Source organism: Aquarana catesbeiana, linkage group LG06 (genome assembly GCF_042186555.1).
Source record: "Aquarana catesbeiana isolate 2022-GZ linkage group LG06, ASM4218655v1, whole genome shotgun sequence".
Lineage (NCBI taxonomy): Eukaryota > Metazoa > Chordata > Amphibia > Anura > Ranidae > Aquarana > Aquarana catesbeiana.
Window position 1 is genome coordinate 398714088 of NC_133329.1, and position 21113 is coordinate 398735200.

At 45.2% G+C, this 21113-nt stretch overlaps 1 protein-coding gene across 2 annotated transcripts in view; it reads right to left on the reverse strand.

Annotated features, from left to right (window-relative positions):
* SMARCAL1 (SNF2 related chromatin remodeling annealing helicase 1) overlaps window positions 1-21113 on the reverse strand; it is a 106975-nt gene that overhangs the window by 37590 nt on the left and 48272 nt on the right. For both annotated transcript variants that reach the window (XM_073634406.1, XM_073634405.1), the window contains exons 6-7: window positions 20558-20741; window positions 3519-3669 (exon numbers count right to left, since the gene is read on the reverse strand). In XM_073634406.1, the coding sequence (XP_073490507.1) occupies window positions 3519-3669; window positions 20558-20741 (335 nt within the window). The remainder of the gene's footprint in view (window positions 1-3518; window positions 3670-20557; window positions 20742-21113) is intronic.

The window sequence follows — 21113 nt, forward strand, 5'->3', positions numbered from 1 at the left end:
GACATGTGTAAAAAAACCCCGAAGGGTTAACGCTGCGCTAGAAAACCAATTGATATAAAAAAGTTTTGTTAAGAAAATTGAATTTAGTATCAGCAAAGCAGCCAGCATCAAAGAGTCAGATACAAAAACTCCAAATACAAATAGTAGAAAAACGATGCGGCGCTAAATTAGTAAGCAAGTCTTGGCCAACCCCCAGACGACGTCCTATCGTGACGAAACGCGTAGGGCGTGGCCTGTAACGCTGACGTCACCACGTTTTTTCCTCTGCTGAGATCGATGGGAAGCTTATGTACAGCGGGAAGCCTGTGGAGATGCCGGGACATTTTAACTGCATTTCGTTTATGCCTTATTGACTGGATTTTCTTGTAAGTGCATTCTTTTTATATAATAAATCCCTCGTTTGGAACGATTACACTATGGGAGCATTTCTTGTTCGTATTTCCCGAGCAATGCAGATCTAGTCACTACCACAGATGCCGGTATAGGTTTTTGGGAGACCTTAACATTCCCTGTGCTTGGTGAGACCACCTGTGTGGCCATTTGAGTCGGTAAGGAGCCTCAGTACTCACTCGGGTGTGTTTAACATTTGGGAAATTGGACTTATTCTTACCACATTCTTTGGATTAGCATCTATACCATGTTTATGGACTATTTTTTCTCTTAATCATTTGCACTGTTTGTGATGGGACTTTTTATACATCTGCTTTTCATTTACGGTGATTAATAGTACTTGGATGTTATTCAGTGTTTATCTCAGTTGATTTCACTAATCAACACTGGAATTTTTTCTGGTGGATTAATATATAATTATGCTTGTGGCACATATTTATGATTTGATGTTTTTTTTATATACTATGTATTCATTTATGTAAAGTATAGAATTTTCATATATTTTTTTATTTTTGACAACTGCTTTAGTTTTCCTTTTGGGACTTTTCACATTATTATTAATCTAACTAATTTAGCGCTGCATCGTTTTTCTACTATATCTATTAGGCATGTGCAATTCGTTTAGTTTCGAATTTTGACAAATTCGTTCATTCCGAAATTTCCGAAAATTCTAAATTTTGGAAATCCGGAATTTCGGAAATTGGAAATTCGGAAAATGTCGAAATTTGGAAAATTTCGGAAATTCAAAATTCGGAAATCCGAATTTTCAGATTTCCGAAAAAAGCAAAAAAACGAATGAAACAAAAACAAACAAATTTTTTTGTCAGTGCACATGTCTAGTTTCTATGCTTTGCTTGTCCTGGAGGCACAGCACAAAATGATAAGAGATCTGCAAAAAGAAGGGAAATCCTCTTCAAGGTCCCACTCACATTATGGCACTGTGTTAAAGTGTTACTAAACCCAGGGCCCTGCAGTCACTCCATCTGGTCTCCCACAGTACACAGAACATGGAAATGCAATTATTTTAGTAAATATAAACTGCTAAATACCTTTTCTCATCAGCAGTATATAGCAGTCTTGTTACTTCTATCAGTTCCTGGTGAAGCTTGCAGGAGGAGTTTTCATACTGCACTGAGCTGTCCTATGAGGCTGCAGGGCTTCTTGACCCTCTCACTGTCTGGACAGTGCTGATTGGCCCTGTGCTGATCACATGCACCCTCCCAAGAAAAAAACAAAAAAAAAACTCTCTAGCAATACACACCAAACTGAGCATGTGCAGCCAGACTTCAAAGGCTCTGTGTTATCCAGACTTGTCTAGGGGGACAGTGCAGGGTGGGAGAGGATCTTTGCATACAGGATCAAGCAGCCTTTGTACACAATGCAGAGGATTAACCCCTTAGGTTCCACAGTGAGTATAACAATCATGCTTTACTGCATATACATGCTGATTTTACTGTTATGGGTTTAGTAACACATTAATGCATGTTAGGTGCGTTGGTACGATGCAGTGCCATAAAAGTAGCGCAAACCCCCCAGAAATACTCACCTCCACCTTCCAGCGATGCGGTGGTTACATCCCTCGCTGGCCATTATCATTTTCTCCCCGGCTACTTCTGGGTGCCAGGTTTTTGGTCAGATCACCCAGAGGGGAATGTGTTTTTTTTTTTTCTCAGCAAAAGTGGAGTTACTTTTAGGGCCAGTTCACACCATAGAAATGCAGTCCGGATGCGTTCCAGATGCTTTTCTGCATGCGCATTTTGACACGTTTTTGATGCATTTTTGGTGCGTTTTTGATGCAGTCCAGTGCATTTTCCCTCCTCTTTTTTCTTAATCATAAATAACAACATGTGTGTTCCAGTGCGTTTTTGATGCTTTTTACAGCATTCGAGTACAGTCCAGTGCAGCATGTTCTACTTTTTTTTTCTTGAACTGGAATGCACTGGAACTGCAAGCACTGGTGTGAATTATTATTATTATACGAGATTTATATAGCGCCAACAGTTTACTCAGCGCTTTACAATGTATAAGGGGGACAACACAATTACAGTACAGTTCAATACAAAAGGTACAGGAGGGCCCTGCTCGTAGAGCTTACATTCTAAAGGGAGGGGGTGGTGGGAATTATGCCATTACAAACCATATAACCTACTTTCCATGTGTTTTTGATGCAGAAAAAAAAACACACTGGACTGCATGTGGTGTTTACTGACCCTTAAAGTGGTAGTACTCTCTCCGCTTTCTATCTTGTACCTGCAGGTATACCTATAAGGCTTTTCTTTAGGTACAGTAAATATCATCTAAATGTGCACCATTTAGGAGATATTCCAATGTGTAGCAGGCAGTGAAGTCACTGCAAAGTCAATGGGCAGCACACTCGTGCATGTCTGGGTGATTGGAAGTGGGAGCGGGTACCTGTCATAATCAGATACCCGCTCCCCCCCCCCTCAAAAGTGGCATTACTGAAGGAGGAGACCTTAAAACAGAACTTCCCCTTTTGGGCGGAGCTGCTCTTTAAGTCCCGGTTCACACTGATTGGGTGCAGGATTCACAGCGATTCCTGTGCATTTCCCGCACCTCATCACAATTGCATTCCATTCATGCGAACAGCTGTGGGTGTCAATGTTAATGACACTCCAAAACAGTTCACAAAACGCAGCGTGAATGGCTGAATTTAGATCGCATGTGTGTGAAAACCCATGCAATCCAATTCCAGTGCGGAAAAAAAAAAGCGCAAGCGCATGTACTTTTTTTCACGTGAACGTGGTGCGATTTGAGCCACACCAAATGAATGGGCTTAAATCGCATGTATGAATCACATGCGGTTCCCCGCACCGCATCAGTGTGACCCGGGACTAAACCTGCACAAGGGGAAATGCCTCTGTGTGGGCGGTCCTAGGCGAGGCTGCAGTGTGCTTTGCCCAGAATAATAAAGTTTTGATTCTGTAATAATAACTTTAGCATTCTAACGTCATCGGGATGCGGTCATCAGTTTTTGCTCAGCAATAAAAACCCAGAAAGAGGTTGTAACCCTTACTAATCCATACTAAAGGAAAGGTTTGGAATTTTAGATACATTTGAAAACATATTGCAATGAACAGCCCATATATAGGGTGATGGAGAGAACTTACCTCGGCCCAGGTGAATCTGACGGAGGATGGCGCCACCACCAGCAGCGGCCACTCCTTCTTGTAATAAGCCGCGATGCAGATGGCTTGTATTGTCTTCCCCAAGCCCATGTCATCGGCCAGCAGCAGGCGGCCTTCCCGGGAAATGGCAAAGCTGCAAGATCAGAGGAGGAAAGCTTCACCATATTACAGAGTCTAAGGGCAGCAGACAAGGCACAGTGAAAGCAAATTCTACTCTATAGAGATTAAAGATTCAAGGATTAGTTCACCTTTTTCAGAGAAAATGAAAAAATAAACAACACTGCACATCACCAAAAGAACACCATACCCACTGTGAAGCATGGTGGTGGCAGCATCATGTTTGCTTTGGGGCTGTTTGTCTTCAGCTGGAACAGGGGGGCCTTAGTCAAGGTAGAGGGAATTATGAACAGTTCCAAATACCAGTCAATATGACAGTCATGACAGGTCCTCTTTATGGAGAGATGTGGGGTCTATAAGACCCCACATCTCTCCTCTAGGCTGGAAAGACTGAGATCAAAAAAAAAAAAAAAGCGATCTCGACCTTTCCAGCTGCTTACACGGCAGTGTTTACATCTGCCGGGCCGGACGTGACATCATAACGTCACATTACACCTCCGAAGGCCATAGAGACTGCAGGGGGACATCTAGTCCGTGGTATTCTCTATGGTAAAACTGCCACAGCTGGCAGATTTCTTCCTTACAATGCATCTTTATTTATTTTTTTTTTCACGTTTATTGCTATCAGAAGGGAGGAAAAACATTCCTTGTGACAGCATGGACCATGACAGGTCCTCTTTATGTAGAGTTCTGGGGTCTATTAGACCCCAGATCTCTCCTCTGGCCTTCAAAGCATCTGATCAAACTGAGATCGGTTTGATCTAATGCTTGTTCAAGCAGGAAAGGGCTCGTTTACATGAGAACGAAACCGGTAGTGACGAAATCTTCATCGCTTACGGTTTCTGATATCACACAGGAGCAGGAACAACATCTGGTCATATCCTTGCTGGGCTCCCCAATTGCACAGGAGAGGAAGGACCCCTTTCTGCCTCCTGTAAAAGTAATCCAGTTTACTGAATTTTAATGCAAAAAAAAAAAAAATACATAACCCAATTTTTTTTTAAGTATAAAAGATGACGTTACACCGAGTAAATAGATACCAAACATGTCACGCTTTAAAATTGCACACGCCTGTGTAGCGGCGACAGACGACGTAAATTTTACTATCCATAGACAACTCTTTAAAAGCCTTTACGGGTTACAGCATATAATTATTATTATTTATTTTAATTTTTTACATACTGTCACCAGTCAGTGTCCCTGCTCACCGACACTTCTCCACTTTCCAAATAATGTTGGCAAAAAAAAATTCAGTCAACTGTGTCCATCTGCAGCAATGTCATTTCGGGACCCTTTGGGTTCAGAGACCCCAAATTTTGGCTGCAGCTAGGGGGCATCTAGAAACTCCTAACTACCGAGTTTGAAGTTCGGCTGACCTATGGCTGCAAATGGGCACAGTGAGGCTGCAAATGGGCATTGTTGACCCTCTTTTCCACTTACAGCAGCTGCGCATTTCTCACCCTCGTCTTATACTCGGGTCAATACGTTTTTCCCATTTTTTTGTGGTAAATTAGGGCCTCGACTTATACTCGGATCGACTTATACTCGAGTATATACGGTATTGAGCGCAAGAAGAAAGGGAGGTGTAAAAAGGCATGGAAAGCCAAAACACCAACTGAAATCTATCAGTAATTAGAAAGCAATCCTGCCCCTTGTCAGTACAAATTACCGTATTTATCGGTGTATAACATGCACTTTTTTCCCCTTAAAATCAGGGGAAAATCATGGGTGCGTGTTATACGCCAATCCCTGCTCACTGTGAGGGCGAAAGGAGCGAGCGCCGCCGAAATACCCATAGCCGAGTGTACTGTGTACTCAGCTAGGCTCAGGTCCTCACGGCTCCGCTCGCAGTCCCGCCATTGGACCTGTGTTATGTCCATCATAGGAGCCGGGCCAAGGGGTGGGACTGGGTGAGACTGCGAGAGGAGCTGAATGAAGCCGAGAGAAGCAGAGATACACAGGACAGCCGGTGGTCATTTTAAAAACGATCAGGCTGCAATGAGTGAGACAGGGCAAGGATGCAATGAGACTGGGCAAGGCTGCAGATGGACACTGATAAGGCTGCATTGATGGGCATTTAAATGTAAGTTTTTTTTTTTCTTAAACTTCCCTCCTAAAAGTTTTTTTCCCTAAAATTCCCTCCTAAACTTGGGGTGCATGTTATACGCCAATAGTTACGGTAATATCAGCTGGTTCAGTCTCAGCTGCTGGCCTATAAAAAGGTGTCTCATTACCGAGATGTCACACAAGAAACATCTCATGATGGGTAAAAGCAAAGAGCTCTCTCAAGACCTTCGCAACCTTGTTGCAAAACATACTGATGCATTGGTTACAGAAGGATTTCTAAACTACTGAATCTTTTAGTGAGCACTGTTGGGGCCATAATCTGGAAGTGGAAAGAACATCATTTCCCCATAAACCAGCCACGACCAGGTGTCCTCTTCGCAAGATTTCTGACAGAGGAATGGTAAGAGTTATCAGAAGAGTTGTCCAAGAGCCAAGGACCACTTGTGGAGAGCTTCAGAAAGACCTGGAATTAGCAGGTACAATTGTTTCAAAGAAAACAATAAGTAATGCACTCAGCCGCCATGGCCTGTATGCACGCTCACCACGCAACACTCCATTACTGAAGAAAAAGCATGCTGAAGCTCATTTAAAGTTTGCTGCACAACATTTAGACAATCCTGGGAGAATATGGTCTGGTCAGATTACACCAAGATTTAACTCTTCAGATGCCATAATACACGCCATGTTTGGAGGTCAAAATGGCACATCACCCCAAAAGTACCCCCCCATACCAACAGTGAGGTTTGGAGGTGGGAACATCATGGTGTGGGCGGGGCTGTTTTTCAGCATATGGTACTGGCAAACTTCATATCATTGAAGAAAGGATTAATGGAAAAATATACCAAGACATTCTTGATAAAAATCTGCTACCATCTAAAAGGATGATGAAGATAAAATGAGGGTGGACATTTCACCAAAGACAATGATCCCAACACACAAAGCCGAGGAAACTCTCAAATGGGTTCAAAGAAAGAAAATAAAGCTGCTTGAATGGCCCAGCCAATCACCTGACTTGAATCCAATAGAAAATCTATGGAAAGAACTAAAGATCAGAGTTCATAGAAGAGGCCCACGAAACCTTCAAGATTTGAAGACTGTTTGTGTGGAAGAATGAGCCAAAATCACACCTGAGCAACGCATGCGACTCGTTTCTCCATACAGGAACCTGCGTCTTGGAGCGGTCATTACCAACAAAGGATTTTGTACCAAGTATTAAATACATTTCAGTTTGCGTGTTCAATACTTTATCCCTGGGTCCTTCCATTTTATTACACACAACTTCATTTCTAAACTGTTTAGTTTTGGTGTCTTTGTATGTATAGATTGCATGGACTGTTACCGATATTTGGGTAAAATTTCATGTCAATAGCACCTTAAGAAATACATTTACCTAGAAAAATGGTGACGTGTTCAATACTTATTTTACCCGCTGTATATATTGTGAGTGTGGTCCATTCCTGAGATTTGCACTCTCAAAAATCCCATCTTTTCTGTTTTTTTTTTTTCTTATGTATTCTTTGGGGATGTGGTGCAGTCCTTGAGAACTATTTTTACAAGCATGTACAAAGTGAGATTTTTGGGGGGGGGGGGGGTTTACCTGCAATGTTACAAGTTGGTGAAAGGGTCTATTTAAGCAGATCTATTAGCAGTCTGGACTGGATGGTCAGAATACGTGTTGCTTGCTATTATAGCGTCAGTCTCCTTTAACAATGGCGGTCCAGTATAACCTCAGGAGACCTCTGCTGATAACATGCAGGGTGGGTCGGCTGGCTGATCTCGGCTATTACTATGCAGCTGTCAGCGCTCGCAGCACGTTCATATTCATACAAGCGTGAAAGTTTATACAAGAATTAGGTAACAAAATATTTTTAGACCTGATATCATTTCCGAATGTCCGTTCACCCCCTTCCCCCGCTATGAGTGATCAGCTACTGACAACAAGAGAAAAACCGCCTTGACTGCTTGGTAAAGCGTGCTGGGGTTTTTAGTTCACCAAGATCCAGCGATCCGGTGTTTGCCCATGCATGTCTATTTTCACAGCCCGGCACGTCCTCCCAGCATGTTTTATGCATTAAATGGCCCTTTCCTCTTCCAGCTCATTTACCCCTTTGGCTGTAAATGTTTCTCCTGCAGTGCATAAAATCAATAGTTCTCCGGTATGATCAGGACTAATTACGCTGCATTAACTCCGGGCACTGCAGACAGCGAGCGCTGATCTGTCACTGGCTCTATTCACAGCTCACAGACCCTACAGAAGGGGTGGGGGAGAGGGCAGTTCAGCACAACTGACTCCGTACAAAATCTATTCTCAGGAGAATGGTAGGCACATGTGTAAGTAAGTTCACATCTTTGCATGTTGAGAACGCGCACCAAAAAAATCACACGCTTTCCTGACACATAGAAAAACGCGCTGCACCTTTATCAGATGCGCAGCGGCACGTTTAATAGATAATGTCCCCCCCCAGGCATCTGCAAACCCGTGACTTTACCACGTGAGACAGATTGTATTGTGCTGCAGCACCATGCAGTTAGATGTAGCGCATTTTTGGAAACGAATCAAGTCGTATTCACAGTTTCATGCACCTGTTGACGTCATTCGAGACGAAACACGTTGGAAGGAGCTGAAAGTCGTGATGCCACAGCGCATTCATGCGCTACTGCAGAAGATTCGTAGTTTACACTGATTTTTATACACAACGCTGATGTAAGTGTTTTTAACTGGTTTTAGATAAATAAAAGCAGTATTCGGATTTACACTATTGCAAGCGGTTTTGCTTTCTTCAGTGTCCAGTGCTGAAAAGGAAATGGAGATGGAGTGGATTACTGTGATATGAGTTGTGGAATCCATACAGTGCCTTGAAAAATTTTTCATACTCCTTGAAATTTTCCACATTTGGTCATGTAACAACCAAAAACGTAAATGTATTTTATTGGGATTTTATGTGATAAACCAACACAAAGTGGCACATAATTGTAAAGTGGAAGGAAAATGATAAATGGTTTTCAATTTTTTTTTTACAAATAAATATGTGAAAAGTGTGGCGTGCGTTTGTTTTCAGCCCCCCTGAGTCAATACTTTGTAGAGCCTTTCACTGCAATTACAGCTGCAAGTCTTTTTGGGGATGTCTCTTCCAGCTTTACACATCTAGGAGAGTCCATTCTTCTTTGCAAAAATAGGATTTTTTATTACAGCTTACCTGTAAAATCCTTTTCTTTCGACGGACATCACGGGACACAGAGCCACAGTAATTACTGATGGGTTATAGGGTATCACTAGGTATTGGACACTGGTCACACCCTAATCAGGAAGTTCAACCCCCTATATAACCCCTCCCCTTCCAGGGATACCTCAGTTTTGTAGCAAAGCAGTATAGGTGTATTAGAAGAGGGGCGGGACCTCTGTGTCCCGTGATGTCCGTCGAAAGAAAAGGATTTTACAGGTAAGCTGTAATAAAAAATCCTATTTTCTTTTCTCGGACATCACGGGACACAGAGCCACAGTAATTACTGATGGGATGTCCCAAAGCAATGCCAACTGAGGGGGGGGAATCACAACCAAGTAGGGTGCTATCAGACCTGAGGACCTTGTACCGCTGTCTGCAGCACACTACGCCCAAAGGCGATATCCTCATGCCTTCTCACATCCACCTGATAGAATCTGGTGAATGTATGAACTGAAGACCAGGTTGCGGCCTTGCAGATCTGAGCCATAGAGGCCCGGTGATGCACTGCCCAAGAAGCACCAATAGCCCTTGTGGAATGTGCCTTGATCTGAAACGGGGGAACCTTCCGTTTCAAACCGTAAGCTTGAATAATCAACTGTCGAATCCATTTAGAAATGGTCGCTTTTGACGCTGCCTGTCCTCTATTGGGACCCTCCGGCAGCACGAACAAGACATCCGTCTTGCGAATCTGAGCAGTTGCCTCCAGATAGGTCTTGACTGCTCTTACTACATCCAAAGAATGTAATGACCTTTCTTCCGAAGAACAAGGTTCTGGAAAAAGGAAGGTAGCACAATGTCTTGGTTTAGATGAAAATCTGAAACCACCTTCGGTAAAAAAACTAGGATGAGGGCGCAGTACCACTCTATCCTTGTGTATAATCAAGTAAGGCTCTTTACAGGGAAGAGCTGCTATTTCTGATACTCTTCTAGCAGAAGAGATAGCTACCAGGAAAATTAGTTTCCTCGTCAGTAAGACCAAAGGAATCTGACGTATTGGTTCAAAAGGTTGTTTTTGTAACACCGATAGAACCAAGTTCAAGTCCCAGGGGTTTAGGGGCGCCCTAACCGGAGGATTAAGACGCATCACCCCCTGTATAAAGTTTCGGATCAGAGAATGCGAAGCAAGCGGCCGTTGAAACAACACTGATAAGGCCGACACCTGGCCCTTGATGGTACTCAAGGCCAGCTTCATCTCTAATCCTAATTGTAGAAAATCCAGATTTCTACCTTAGACATATTTCCTGGGATGCCAACCCCTGGATTCACACCAGGATACATAAGCTTTCCAGACACTATGATAAATCATTCTGGAAGCTGGCTTCCTTGCCTTGATCAAGGTAGATATGACAGGACCTGAAAGCCCACGATTTTTCAGAACGTGGGATTCAATAGCCCATCCGTCAAATCTAGCATTTGTGAGGCAGGCTGGAACACCGGACCTTGAGCTAACAGGTCTGGGTGTATCGGTAGGGTCCACCGGGAACCCACCATCATCCCTGCTATTTCTGCTTATCAGGTTCTTCTGGACCAAACGGGGGCCACCAGAAGTGCCGACTTCCCTTCTTGCCTGAGTCTGCGAAGGAGCCGTGGCAGTAGCAGAATGGGAGGGAATGCATAAATCGGTGAGAGCCGATGCCACGGAATCACCAACGCATCCGTCCTGCCTGCAAGAGGATCCCAGGCAACCGGTAGGAAGGATTTCCCCTTCTGTAGGTTTTCGGGTATGAGCCATCAACTGAGGCTCTGACGCATCGCATGCGATAGGTGCATTGGAAAGTTTAATGCCTGCACCTTCCTGTTCCAGGTCAACAGAATACTGTGTTACAACAGTTCTGCTTGGAACTGCGCATAGGGAACTGCTTCGAATGAAGCCACCATCTTCCCCTGCAGCCTTATACAAAGGCGGACAGAAAGACCCTTCTTGGCCCTGACTGTCAGAATCAGCTCCCTTAGAGCAGTGATCTTTGCCTGCAGACACTTCAGTTAAGCAGGAAAACTGGGCACATATAGGCCTGCATCTCTGATGCCTATTGATATCAGAAATTCTCCTCCCTGCAGGACGGAGATTACTGTCTGAATTGATTCCAAACGAAAGGACTGCATCCTTGGGAATCGTTTCAGATCTCTCAAATCCAAAATGGGTCTGTCGTCCCCATTTGGTTTTCGGACCATAGAAAGATTGGAACAAAGTCTCAATCCTTGATCCTTTGTGGGAATCCCCACAATGACCTCTTGCGACAAAAGTCGCTTTATCGCTAGAAGGAGCGACTGCTTCTCTTCTGGCTTTCTGGGAACACCTGATCTGAGGAAACGAGGAGAGGGACATTCTTGGAACTCCAGTCTGTACCCTAAGGTTACCGTGGAGATCACCCATCTGTCCTGGAAGTCCTTCTGCCAGGGCCCTGAGAGCTGCAGCAGTCTTTCCCCCCACTCGAGCAAGCGGGGCGCCCCTTCATGAAGAGGTCTTAGTGTCTTGCTTAGAAGACCTTTTCCCCCAGGATTTCTTGTGTCCCTGGGGTTGACTCTTGTTTCTTGCCCCATACGGAGGAGACCCTCGTGGCTGCCTGGAGGCGGATGCCCCTGGCGCTGGGGAAAGAGTCCGTTTAAAAGAGGGACGCTTACTCTTCTTCTTATCAGGTAAGAGAGTGCTTTTCCCACAGGAGATCATCTTGATATAATTATCCAAGTCCTCTCCAAACAACCTTTCACCACGGAAGGGAAACCCAGCCAGTAGCTTCTTACATGGTGCTTCGGCTGACCAGTTTTTCAACCATAAGATTCTACGTATATGCACCAACCCAAGCAAGAGGCGAGAGGTTTGCACGATAGAATCTCTAATGGCATCAACAGCATAACATAAAGCCGCAGGAAGGTTAGCAAACCCCTGGGCCTGCTGTTCAGGTAATACTTTGATGACCTGTTTAACATGGTCTCTTAAGTATTGACAGACTCCAATCGCTGCTACTGCAGCTTGGCCCACTGATCCTGCTAAAGAGAACACATCTTTCAATAAGAAGTCCATCTTTTTATCCACAGGATCTTTGAGCATCTGAGCGTTGTCTACAGGACAAGTCAGATTACTATTTACAGAGGAAATGGCCGCATCAATGGCCGGTATTCCCCACCTCTTAATAAACTTTTCTTCCATAGGATAAAGTGTAGAAAACTTTTTCGGCGGAAGAAATCGCTTATCTGGGTGATCCCACTCAGAATAAAGCAGCTTTTCAAGTAAATTATGAACAGGAAAAGCATGTGCTGCTTGGAAAGGTTTCAGTGACCCCAAAGCAGAAGAGGTTTCTGTAGTAGTTTCAGGTAGGGACAACTTAAATGTGGAGCGGACCAAACCAGTGAGGATCTGCACTAAGACTTTCTCCTCTTGGGAAGTCGCAGAGGGTCGCTCTCCACCTGAATCCTCCGAAGAGGAATCATCTGTCCCATCCCGATCCTCTGAAAGGGATTCATCTCCTTTATCCCAGAGCTCCTCTGACTGAGGGTCTTGGGAAGCAGAGGAAGGCCTTGTGCGTTTTCTTTCACTGCGTGAAGATGTAATCGCGGCCATTAGCTTTTTCTCTAATCCAGAAATGGTTGAGGAAAAAACTTCTTGTGTAATGTACACAGGGGCTGAAGTGCCGGCAGCAGATGTAGCCCCTAACCCCAATGGCTCTCCCTGTCCAGCTGCCCCTGGTCCCTCAGGAGGGGATGGTGTAGCAGACAGGGGGTCCTCAGAACCTGAACGAGACCCCCTAGTGCCTCTGGTTCTTGGGGTGCTTGAACCTCTTCTACCCATAGTGCAAAGCAACAAGGTGTGAGGTATCAAAAGCGAACACTGACTGCTGAGCGATGTAGTCTGGCTAAAAGCCTTGCTACCAAATGCCCAGTCCGGTGTTCTTTAGTAAATGCAGCCTAGGGGAATGCCTGTGTCCCACCTTACATGCGACTGTCAGCTCTGTGTCTCTCCAAAGCTCAGAGCACCTGTACAGTGTGCTTTAAATGGCCATGCTTTCTGGCACTGTGGGCGTCTGGGCACGCTGACGCTGTGCTGACGCCCCGCCCCCCCTTCCCCCCCCTCGTTTTTGAAAAACGAGCGCTTCCCGCGCGAGCCGACCCTTTCTGACAAGTCTGAAGGGAGGCTGGGGTTGGGGGAATAAGGAGGAGGCCGGCAGTGATGGGCCCTGCATCGCAATGCGGCTTCGGTGGCGGCGGCGGCAGCGGCTGTGACAGTGCGGTCTCACCCGCCTTACAGCATACCTGAGCCTTTCCCTAGCCTGGGGGGACCATCCCAGCAGAGAAAACCCCCCACCATCTACCTTTGGAGCTGGAGGAAGAGCTAATGCAGCGGACGCTGAGACAGATCAAACATGAAAAGGTTTGTGCTCTTGGCAGCCCCCGGTGGTCACAATAGGCACAGCATGCATTCACCTTAAAGGAGAAAAGCCACTAGAATTAAAATTCTGTGGAATCTCCTCTTACCTTATCCAGGCCGCAGGGTTCAGTTTACACAGACCCAGCCTTCGCCTCTCACGGTGGGCTCCGTTTGTGGAAAAACCGTCAGAGACTGGGGCCCCCATCAGTAGGGGGATCCTTCAGTTCTGGGCCTGTAAAGCACCTCGCCAGAAATTAGGAAGTTTAAAGCCATTTTCTGATCCGCGGGTCCAGCTCTCTAAAAAGAGAAGCGTTACAGGTAAAACCTCGTTTCTTCGGACACGAGGCCCGGGTACCATCCAATTCGGCCATGAAAAGACACTTTGAATGGATCCGGTCGCCTGGCTTGCCCCAGTATAGGATCTTAGAATATTCCTTTTGGAGCTTCAGCACAGGACATCTTTACACGTCCAACACCTAAGACACTGGTGTAAAAACTGAGGTATCCCTGGAAGGGGAGGGGTTATATAGGGGGTTGAACATCCTGATTAGGGTGTGACCAGTGTCCAATACCTAGTGATACCCTATAACCCATCAGTAATTACTGTGGCTCTGTGTCCCGTGATGTCCGAGAAAAGAAATAGCTCAAGTTCTGTTAGATTGGATGGAGAGCGTCTGTGAACAGCAATTTTCAAGTCTTGCCACAGATTCTCAATTGGATTTAGGTCTGGACTTTGACTGGGCCATTCTAACACATGAATATGCTTTGATCTAAAACCATTCCATTGTAGCTCTGGCTGTATGTTTAGGGTCGTTGTCCTGCTGGAAGGTGAACCTCCGCCCCAGTCTTAAGTCTTTTGCAGACTCTAACAGGTTTTCTTCTAAGATTGCCCTGTATTTGACTCCTTCCATCTTCCCATCAACTCTGACCAGCTTCCCTGTCCCTGCTGGAGAAAAGCATCTCCACACCATGATGCTGCCACCACCATGTTTCACAGTGGGGATGGTGTGTTCAGGGTGATGTGCAGTGTTAGTTTTCCACCACACATAGCGTTTTGCTTTTAGGCAAAAAAGGTCAATTTTGGTCTCATCTGACCAGAGCACCTTCTTCCACATGTTTGCTGTGTCTCCCACATGGCTTCTGGAAAAGTGCAAACGGGACTTCTTATGACTTTCTTTCAACAATGACTTTCTTCTTGTCACTCTTCCATAAAGGGCAGATTTGTGGAGTACATGACTAATAGTTGTCCTGTGGACAGATTCTCCCACCTGAGCTGTGGATCTCTGCAGCTCCTCCAGAGTTACCATGGACCTCTTGGCTGCTTCTCTGATGAATGCTCTCCTTGCCCGGCCTGTCAGTTTAGGTGGGCGGCCATGTCTTGGTAGGTTTGCAGTTGTGTTGTATCAAATGCAGGCAAAATACACAAAGCTCAATGTTCAAAAATGTACATAAACTACTTTGCCACTTTTTTGCACGTAGGGCAGCCCATTAAAATCAGATCGGGTGCCTTATGCCTATGGCGCAGAGATGCATTACAATTTAGTGCTCATTTACAAGATGCAAAATGCGAATCCAGCCTCCAGGATTTCCTTTCCGCCTTTCTCGCGTGTAGGGCAGTCCACTTAAACGAATGCCTTACATGAGTGATTTCTTTTTATCATTTTTTTAATCATTTGCCCCTCCCTTTTAGATTGTAAGCTCCCATAAACAGGGCCCTCCAACCCTCTTATTGTATTGTAACTGTGCTGGTTTCTTGCAAAGTTTCCACATCCTGCGTAGAAGTTATTGCCCTGCTTAGCTTAGTATCATCTGCAAATACTGAGATTGAGCTGTTTATCCCATTCTCCAGATCGTTTATGAATAAATTAAATAGGATTGGTCCCAGGACAGAACCCTGGGGGATCCCACTTTCCACACCAGACTATTCCGAGTACTCCCCAGTTATCACCACCCTCTGGACTCATCCCTGTAGCCAGTTTTTAATCCATGTACTCACCCTATGGTCCATGCTGACAGACCTTAGTTTGTACAGTAAACGTTTATGGGGAACTGTATCGAATGCCTTTGCAAAATCCAGATACACCCTGTCTACGGGCCTTCCTTTATCTAGACGGCAGCTCACTTCCTCATAGAAGGTTAATAGATTGGTCTGGCAAGAACGATTCTTCTTGAATCCATGCTGATTACTGCTAATAATACAGTTTTTATTACTAAAATCTTGTATATAGTCCCTTATCATCCCCTCCAAGAGCTTGCATACTACTGATGTTAGGCTAAGTAGTCTGTAGGTCTCAGGGATATATCTTGGCCCTTTTTTAAATATTGGTGCTACATTGGCTTTTTTCCAATCGGCTGGTACCATTCCAGTCAGTAGACTGTTCATAAAAATTAGGAACAATGGTCTGGCAATCACTTGACTGAGTTCCTTAAAGGGGTTGTAAACCCTCGTGTTTTTTTTCACCTTAAAATGCATTAAGGTGAAAAAACACCTGGCAGTGACTGCCCCCCCCCCCCCTCATTTTACTTACCTAAGCCCCGAATTTTCATCAGCAGAGACACGCTCTCCCTCTCTCCACGGGGTCCCAGCTCTTGATTGGATAGATTGACAGCAGCGCAGCCATTGGCTCCCGCTGCTGTCAATCAAACCCAATGACAAGGCATTTGTGTCTATGGATGCAAATGCTGGACGCGGGAGCGCGCCTGCAAGTCAACCCCCCTGTTAGAGCGCTGCTCCTAGGGGGTTATCTGATGCGGGGAGAAGCCGCGAGAGCCACCGGGGGACCCCAGAAGTCAAGGATCGGGGCCACTCTGTGAAAAACGAGCTGCACAGTGAAGGTAAGTATGACATGTTTGTTATTTTAAAAAAAAGAAAAAAGAGGGTTTACAATCACTTTAAGGACCCTCAGGTATAAGTCATCTGGTCCCGGTGACTTATTAACATTACGTTTTTCAAGTCTATTTCTATCCTCTGTTAGCTATGAGGGCGCTTCCTGTGACGGGTTATGAGAATAAACATTGCAGTCTTGGTTACTGAATACCCCTGATTCCCTCGTGAAGACTGAGGAGAAGAATGAATTCAAAACCTTCGCCATCTCTCCGTCTTTTGTAACCGCATTCCCTTCATCGTCCTTTATGGGGCCAATATGTTCTGACCTCCCTTTCTTACTATTTATATACTTAAAGAATTTCTTGTTTTTTTTACTTTTCTCTTTTTTTTACTCTCATCCACTATGTGCCTTTCGTGTTCTATCTTAGCTGCCCTGATTGCACTCTTACATTTCTTATTGCATTCTTTGTAAAGTTGGAATGCTGATGATGACCCCTCAAGCCTTGCACTTTTTGAAGGCCTTCTCCTTTGCTTTTAAATGCATTTTTACGTTTGAGTTAAGCCACCCAGGACTTTTGTTAGCTCTTTTAACTGTATTTCCTATTGGGATGCACTGGCCAATACTTTTATTTAATATGCTCTTAAAGCACCCCATTTTTCCTCCGCGTTTTTTTTCCTAGGATTTTATTCAATTTAATATCTTCTAGCAAGAAACACAGTTTAGGGAAGTTGGCTCTTTTGAAATTCAATGTCTTTGTATTACCCTTGTGTTTCCTATTTGTGTGATTTATGCTGAAACGAACTGACCTGTGGTCGCCGTTTCCTAAATTGCCCCATATTTCCACATCCGCGATCAGGTCTGTATTGTTGGCAATCAGTAGGTCTACTAACGCTTTGTTTCTTGTTGGTGCATTTACCATCTGACCCATGAAATTGCCCTGCAAGACATTTAGGAAATGGCGAGCTTTAGATGAATGCGCGGTTCCTTCCGCCCAGTCTATGTCTGGATAATTAAAATCCCCCATTATAATGACACTTCCCATCCTTGCCGCCATTCCAAACTGTGATAGGAGGTCCGCCTCCCCCTCCTCCCTCTGGTTAGGGGTCCTATAGCATACTCAAATTATTACTTTCCCCTTGGTTTCCTCTACCCATAAAAATTCCACCTCCTCCCTTGCTACATTAGTGATGTTGTCCCTCACATTCACTTGTACATCATTCTTGATATACAGGCATACCCCTCCCCCTTTTTTACCCTCCCTATCTCTGCGATATAGGGAATACCCTTGAATGGTTGCCAGCCAATCATGAGTGCTAGTTGATCCAAGTCTCTGAAATTCCAACAAAATCTAAATCCTCCTCATACAACAGCAGCTCTAGTTCTCCCATCTTGTCCGCCAGACTCCTGTGATTAGTGATCAAGCCTCGTAGTTTTGCACGGTCGCATACTATCTCCTTGCTGGTTGTTCTGAGGCTGCAATTTGTATTTGTTGATTTACATACCTCGAGTTTAGGTACTTTAGTCAACCTACCACTAATGCCCCCAATACTACCCTCTGAAATTTGTTCCATGCTGGCTATCTCTACATCTGGACCGTCCCCCCATCGCCTAGTTTAAAAGCCCCTCTAACTTTTCGGCCATCTTCTTTCCCATCCGAGCTGCACCATTCCAATTTAGATGCAGTCCGTCCCTGCTAAAGAGACGGTAACCGACTGAGAATTCGGCCCAGTTCGCCAGGAACCCGAACCCCTCCTTTCTACACCAGCTCCTTCTATATTGTAAAGTACTGTGCAGACTGTTTGTGCTGTATAAATTCTGTATAATATACTGCTAGCATTTGTGAAAAATACTTTTATTGATGTATAAATACAGAGCTGCATTCATTTGCATCTCCTAAATCTGTCCGGGGTTCAGATTTACAGCAGATTCAGATTTACAGCACATCTACACTAACTTTATAACATGCAGTTTACTAAACACTTTGTATCATAAAAAACTGCTGTGAGTATTTTATTATTATATAAATTATATTATTTTTATTATATTTTTTAAATAATTATTAACCACTCACCGACTGCATTACACATATATATGTTGCGGATTGCAAGTGGTTTACCAGGATTATGGCTGAATCTATCAGCCATAACTCGGTACCGTTTTTGTCTGCAGGCGGCCGTCTTTCTCATGAAACCGGTTGTCAGGAGACGCAGGTCGCCTCCGTCCGCAGGGCTTCGGGGCGCATGCGCAGTGGGCTAGCGCTGAGACGTACACCCGTTCGCGGCCCGATGGTGCGGCGCGCGCGGGTGCACGGCGGTCCCCGTGTGCGCGCCGTCGCCCGTGCGGGTGCCCGGTAGCGCGTCACGCCGACGCGCTCGCCGGGGAGGCTACTTCAGACGGCTCCAGCACCCAGTCGGGTTGCTGGTTTGTCGTCAGCTGTTCCTGTTCCCCTGAACCATTGCTAGTTCCTTGTTCCTGTCTACTTGTGCTGAACCTCTGCCTGTTTAACGGATTGCTCTGCCTGCCTGATACCCCTGACCTCTGCCTGTTTAACGGATTACTCTGCCTGCCTGATACCCCTGACCTCTGCCTGCTTAACGGACTCTGATCTGCCTGATACCCCGGTTCTGACCTCTGCTTGCTTACTGGACTCTGATCTGCCTGATACCCCGGTTCTGACCTCTGCTTGCTTACCGGACTCTGATCTGCCTGATACCCCGGTTCTGACCTCTGCCTGCTTTACGGACTTTCTGTTTCTCAGTTCCCCGGTCCTGCACGGCACCCGCCGGTGTTCTCCAATAACCAACTAGGACTTCTAGCCGGCCTTCCTGATATCCTGCAGCTACCGGAAGCCCGTGCCTCCGCGTGCCCCCGACTCCCTGTATCACCTCCAGGGGCTCGGGTGCGCGTGGTCGTAAGGGCAAGCCGCTCTCGGCATCTTGGCCTCGGTGAGTATTAGTCGTGACACCGGTCCAGGTTTAACGTTTCCACCAGTTTGCCCAAGAAACAATCCGTCGGGAAGAAATCTTTTTTTTTTTTTTTTTAAGTGAAGATCAAAAAAAGTTTTTCATCTTCTGCTTTTAAAGGTAAAGATAAGATTTGGGGTCTTTTTGACCCCAGATCTCTCCATAGAGAGGACCTGTCATCCTTATTTCTGTTACAAGGGGTGTTTACATTCCTTACATTCAATAAATGGTGCATTACATGCTGTTCATACTCACTCAGTCACTATGAGATTTCTTTTCTGCAAAAATCCTGGTTGATCCTGCTGCTCTCTATCTTTCTGCCCATGTCCCCACTACATTTGGGGATTTTGCAGAGCAGTGTTGTCAGCTCTGCACATGCTCAGTTTTCAGGGAATTTCTATGCTGAGAATTTCCTATCACATCTGAGCAGCCCATGAGACTATAGAATCACACATGTGGGCACATACACAGTGCTAAATGAGAGCCCACTCCCTCCCTCCTCCATGCCCACTAAATAGCTAAACATAATGGGGAGGTGGGATATTACATGTAGATTGATGGAGGCTTCACCTCAATGTTATTCTAAGACACAGGCGGGGGGGTGGGGGGGTGACAAGCCACCCACACAATGTTATTCTTAAAAATTAAAGCGGAGGTCCACCCTAAAAAAATACATAAAAAGGCTCCTAAAAATGTAAAAAAATAAATAAAAAATTTTTACTTACCAGAAATGCCTGTTGCTAGGCAGAACGTCCTAATCTGCCACTTCCTATTCTGTGGTAGTCTTCATTCTTCCCCTCCTTGCGTTGTCTTCTGGGGAATGGAGCGCGCTGTCTTCTGGCACCTGTGTGTGTCCCACAACACAGCCGGCCATTAACAAAGCGCCGCGCAAGTCGCGCATGCACAGTAGGAAACGGGCAGTGAAGCCACAAGGCTCCACTGCCCGTTTCCCTTAGTTCGAATGGTGGCGCCGGGACCCGATCCAATGGACGGATTAGCCTCGGGCGGCCGACATCGCGGGCACCCTGGACAGGTAAGTGTGCTTATTAAAAGTCAGCAGCTACAGTGTTTGTAGCTGCTGACTTTAAAAAAAAAAAATTTTAGCTGGAACACCGCTTTAATAAAGATTCAATTTCAAATACATATTTGTATGATGATTTAAAATAGTTTATTGATATGAATTATTTTTACTCTGTATCCCAAAGGCTGTTTTTTTTTTTTTTTTTTTTTTTTAACATGTGACCAGCAGCAGAGGACTAGAAGCTCCTCCTACTTACGTTTCCCTGCAGGCAGGCTGGGAGAGATCTTGGTCATGTGACAGCTGTATATCGATTAGGAAAAAGGTGTTTCTTTTATAAAAATAATTACAGTGCCATCATCCCCATCCAGAAATAGAAGGGACAATGTACATTAAACACCGCGTGTTTAGTAATAAAGCCCTGCATCAACTGGTACCTACCTGACACCTTCTCTCTGGAACGGCATCAAGCTGCTGACAAGTTTTGAGTCCACGGAAGACAGGTCCACATCCGGGATCTCGGCACGACTTAAAGATGTCTTCTCGAACTGAGCCGCGAAGGCCTGCGCCACCCACCTGGGGAGAGGCTCCACTTCCACCTGTTGGATGCGGAGAATGGCTTCCACTGCAAAACAAGCCAGAAGGTTCATTACCATATGGAGACCTCGCTTACAAAAAGAGATTATTTATATGACAGGACAATCCCAGAGACGGGAAGCACAATTGGGAAACGTATAAGGGATAAAGCATCTCAGGTAGCCTCAAGGAGCAAAGAGAAAGAGAGGACGTGACTGAAACATTTAATGTTGTACTAAAGCCAGGACATTTTTTTTACCTTAATGCATCCCCTGTATTAAGGTAATAAATGTCCCAGTAGATGTATTGCCCCTCACCCTAAACTTTCTTGAGTCCTCACTCGATCCAGAGATGTGCCCATCTGCAGCGGCTCTCTCTCTGTATTCACAGGAAAAAGAGTCAGCAGTGGGAGCCACTGTCA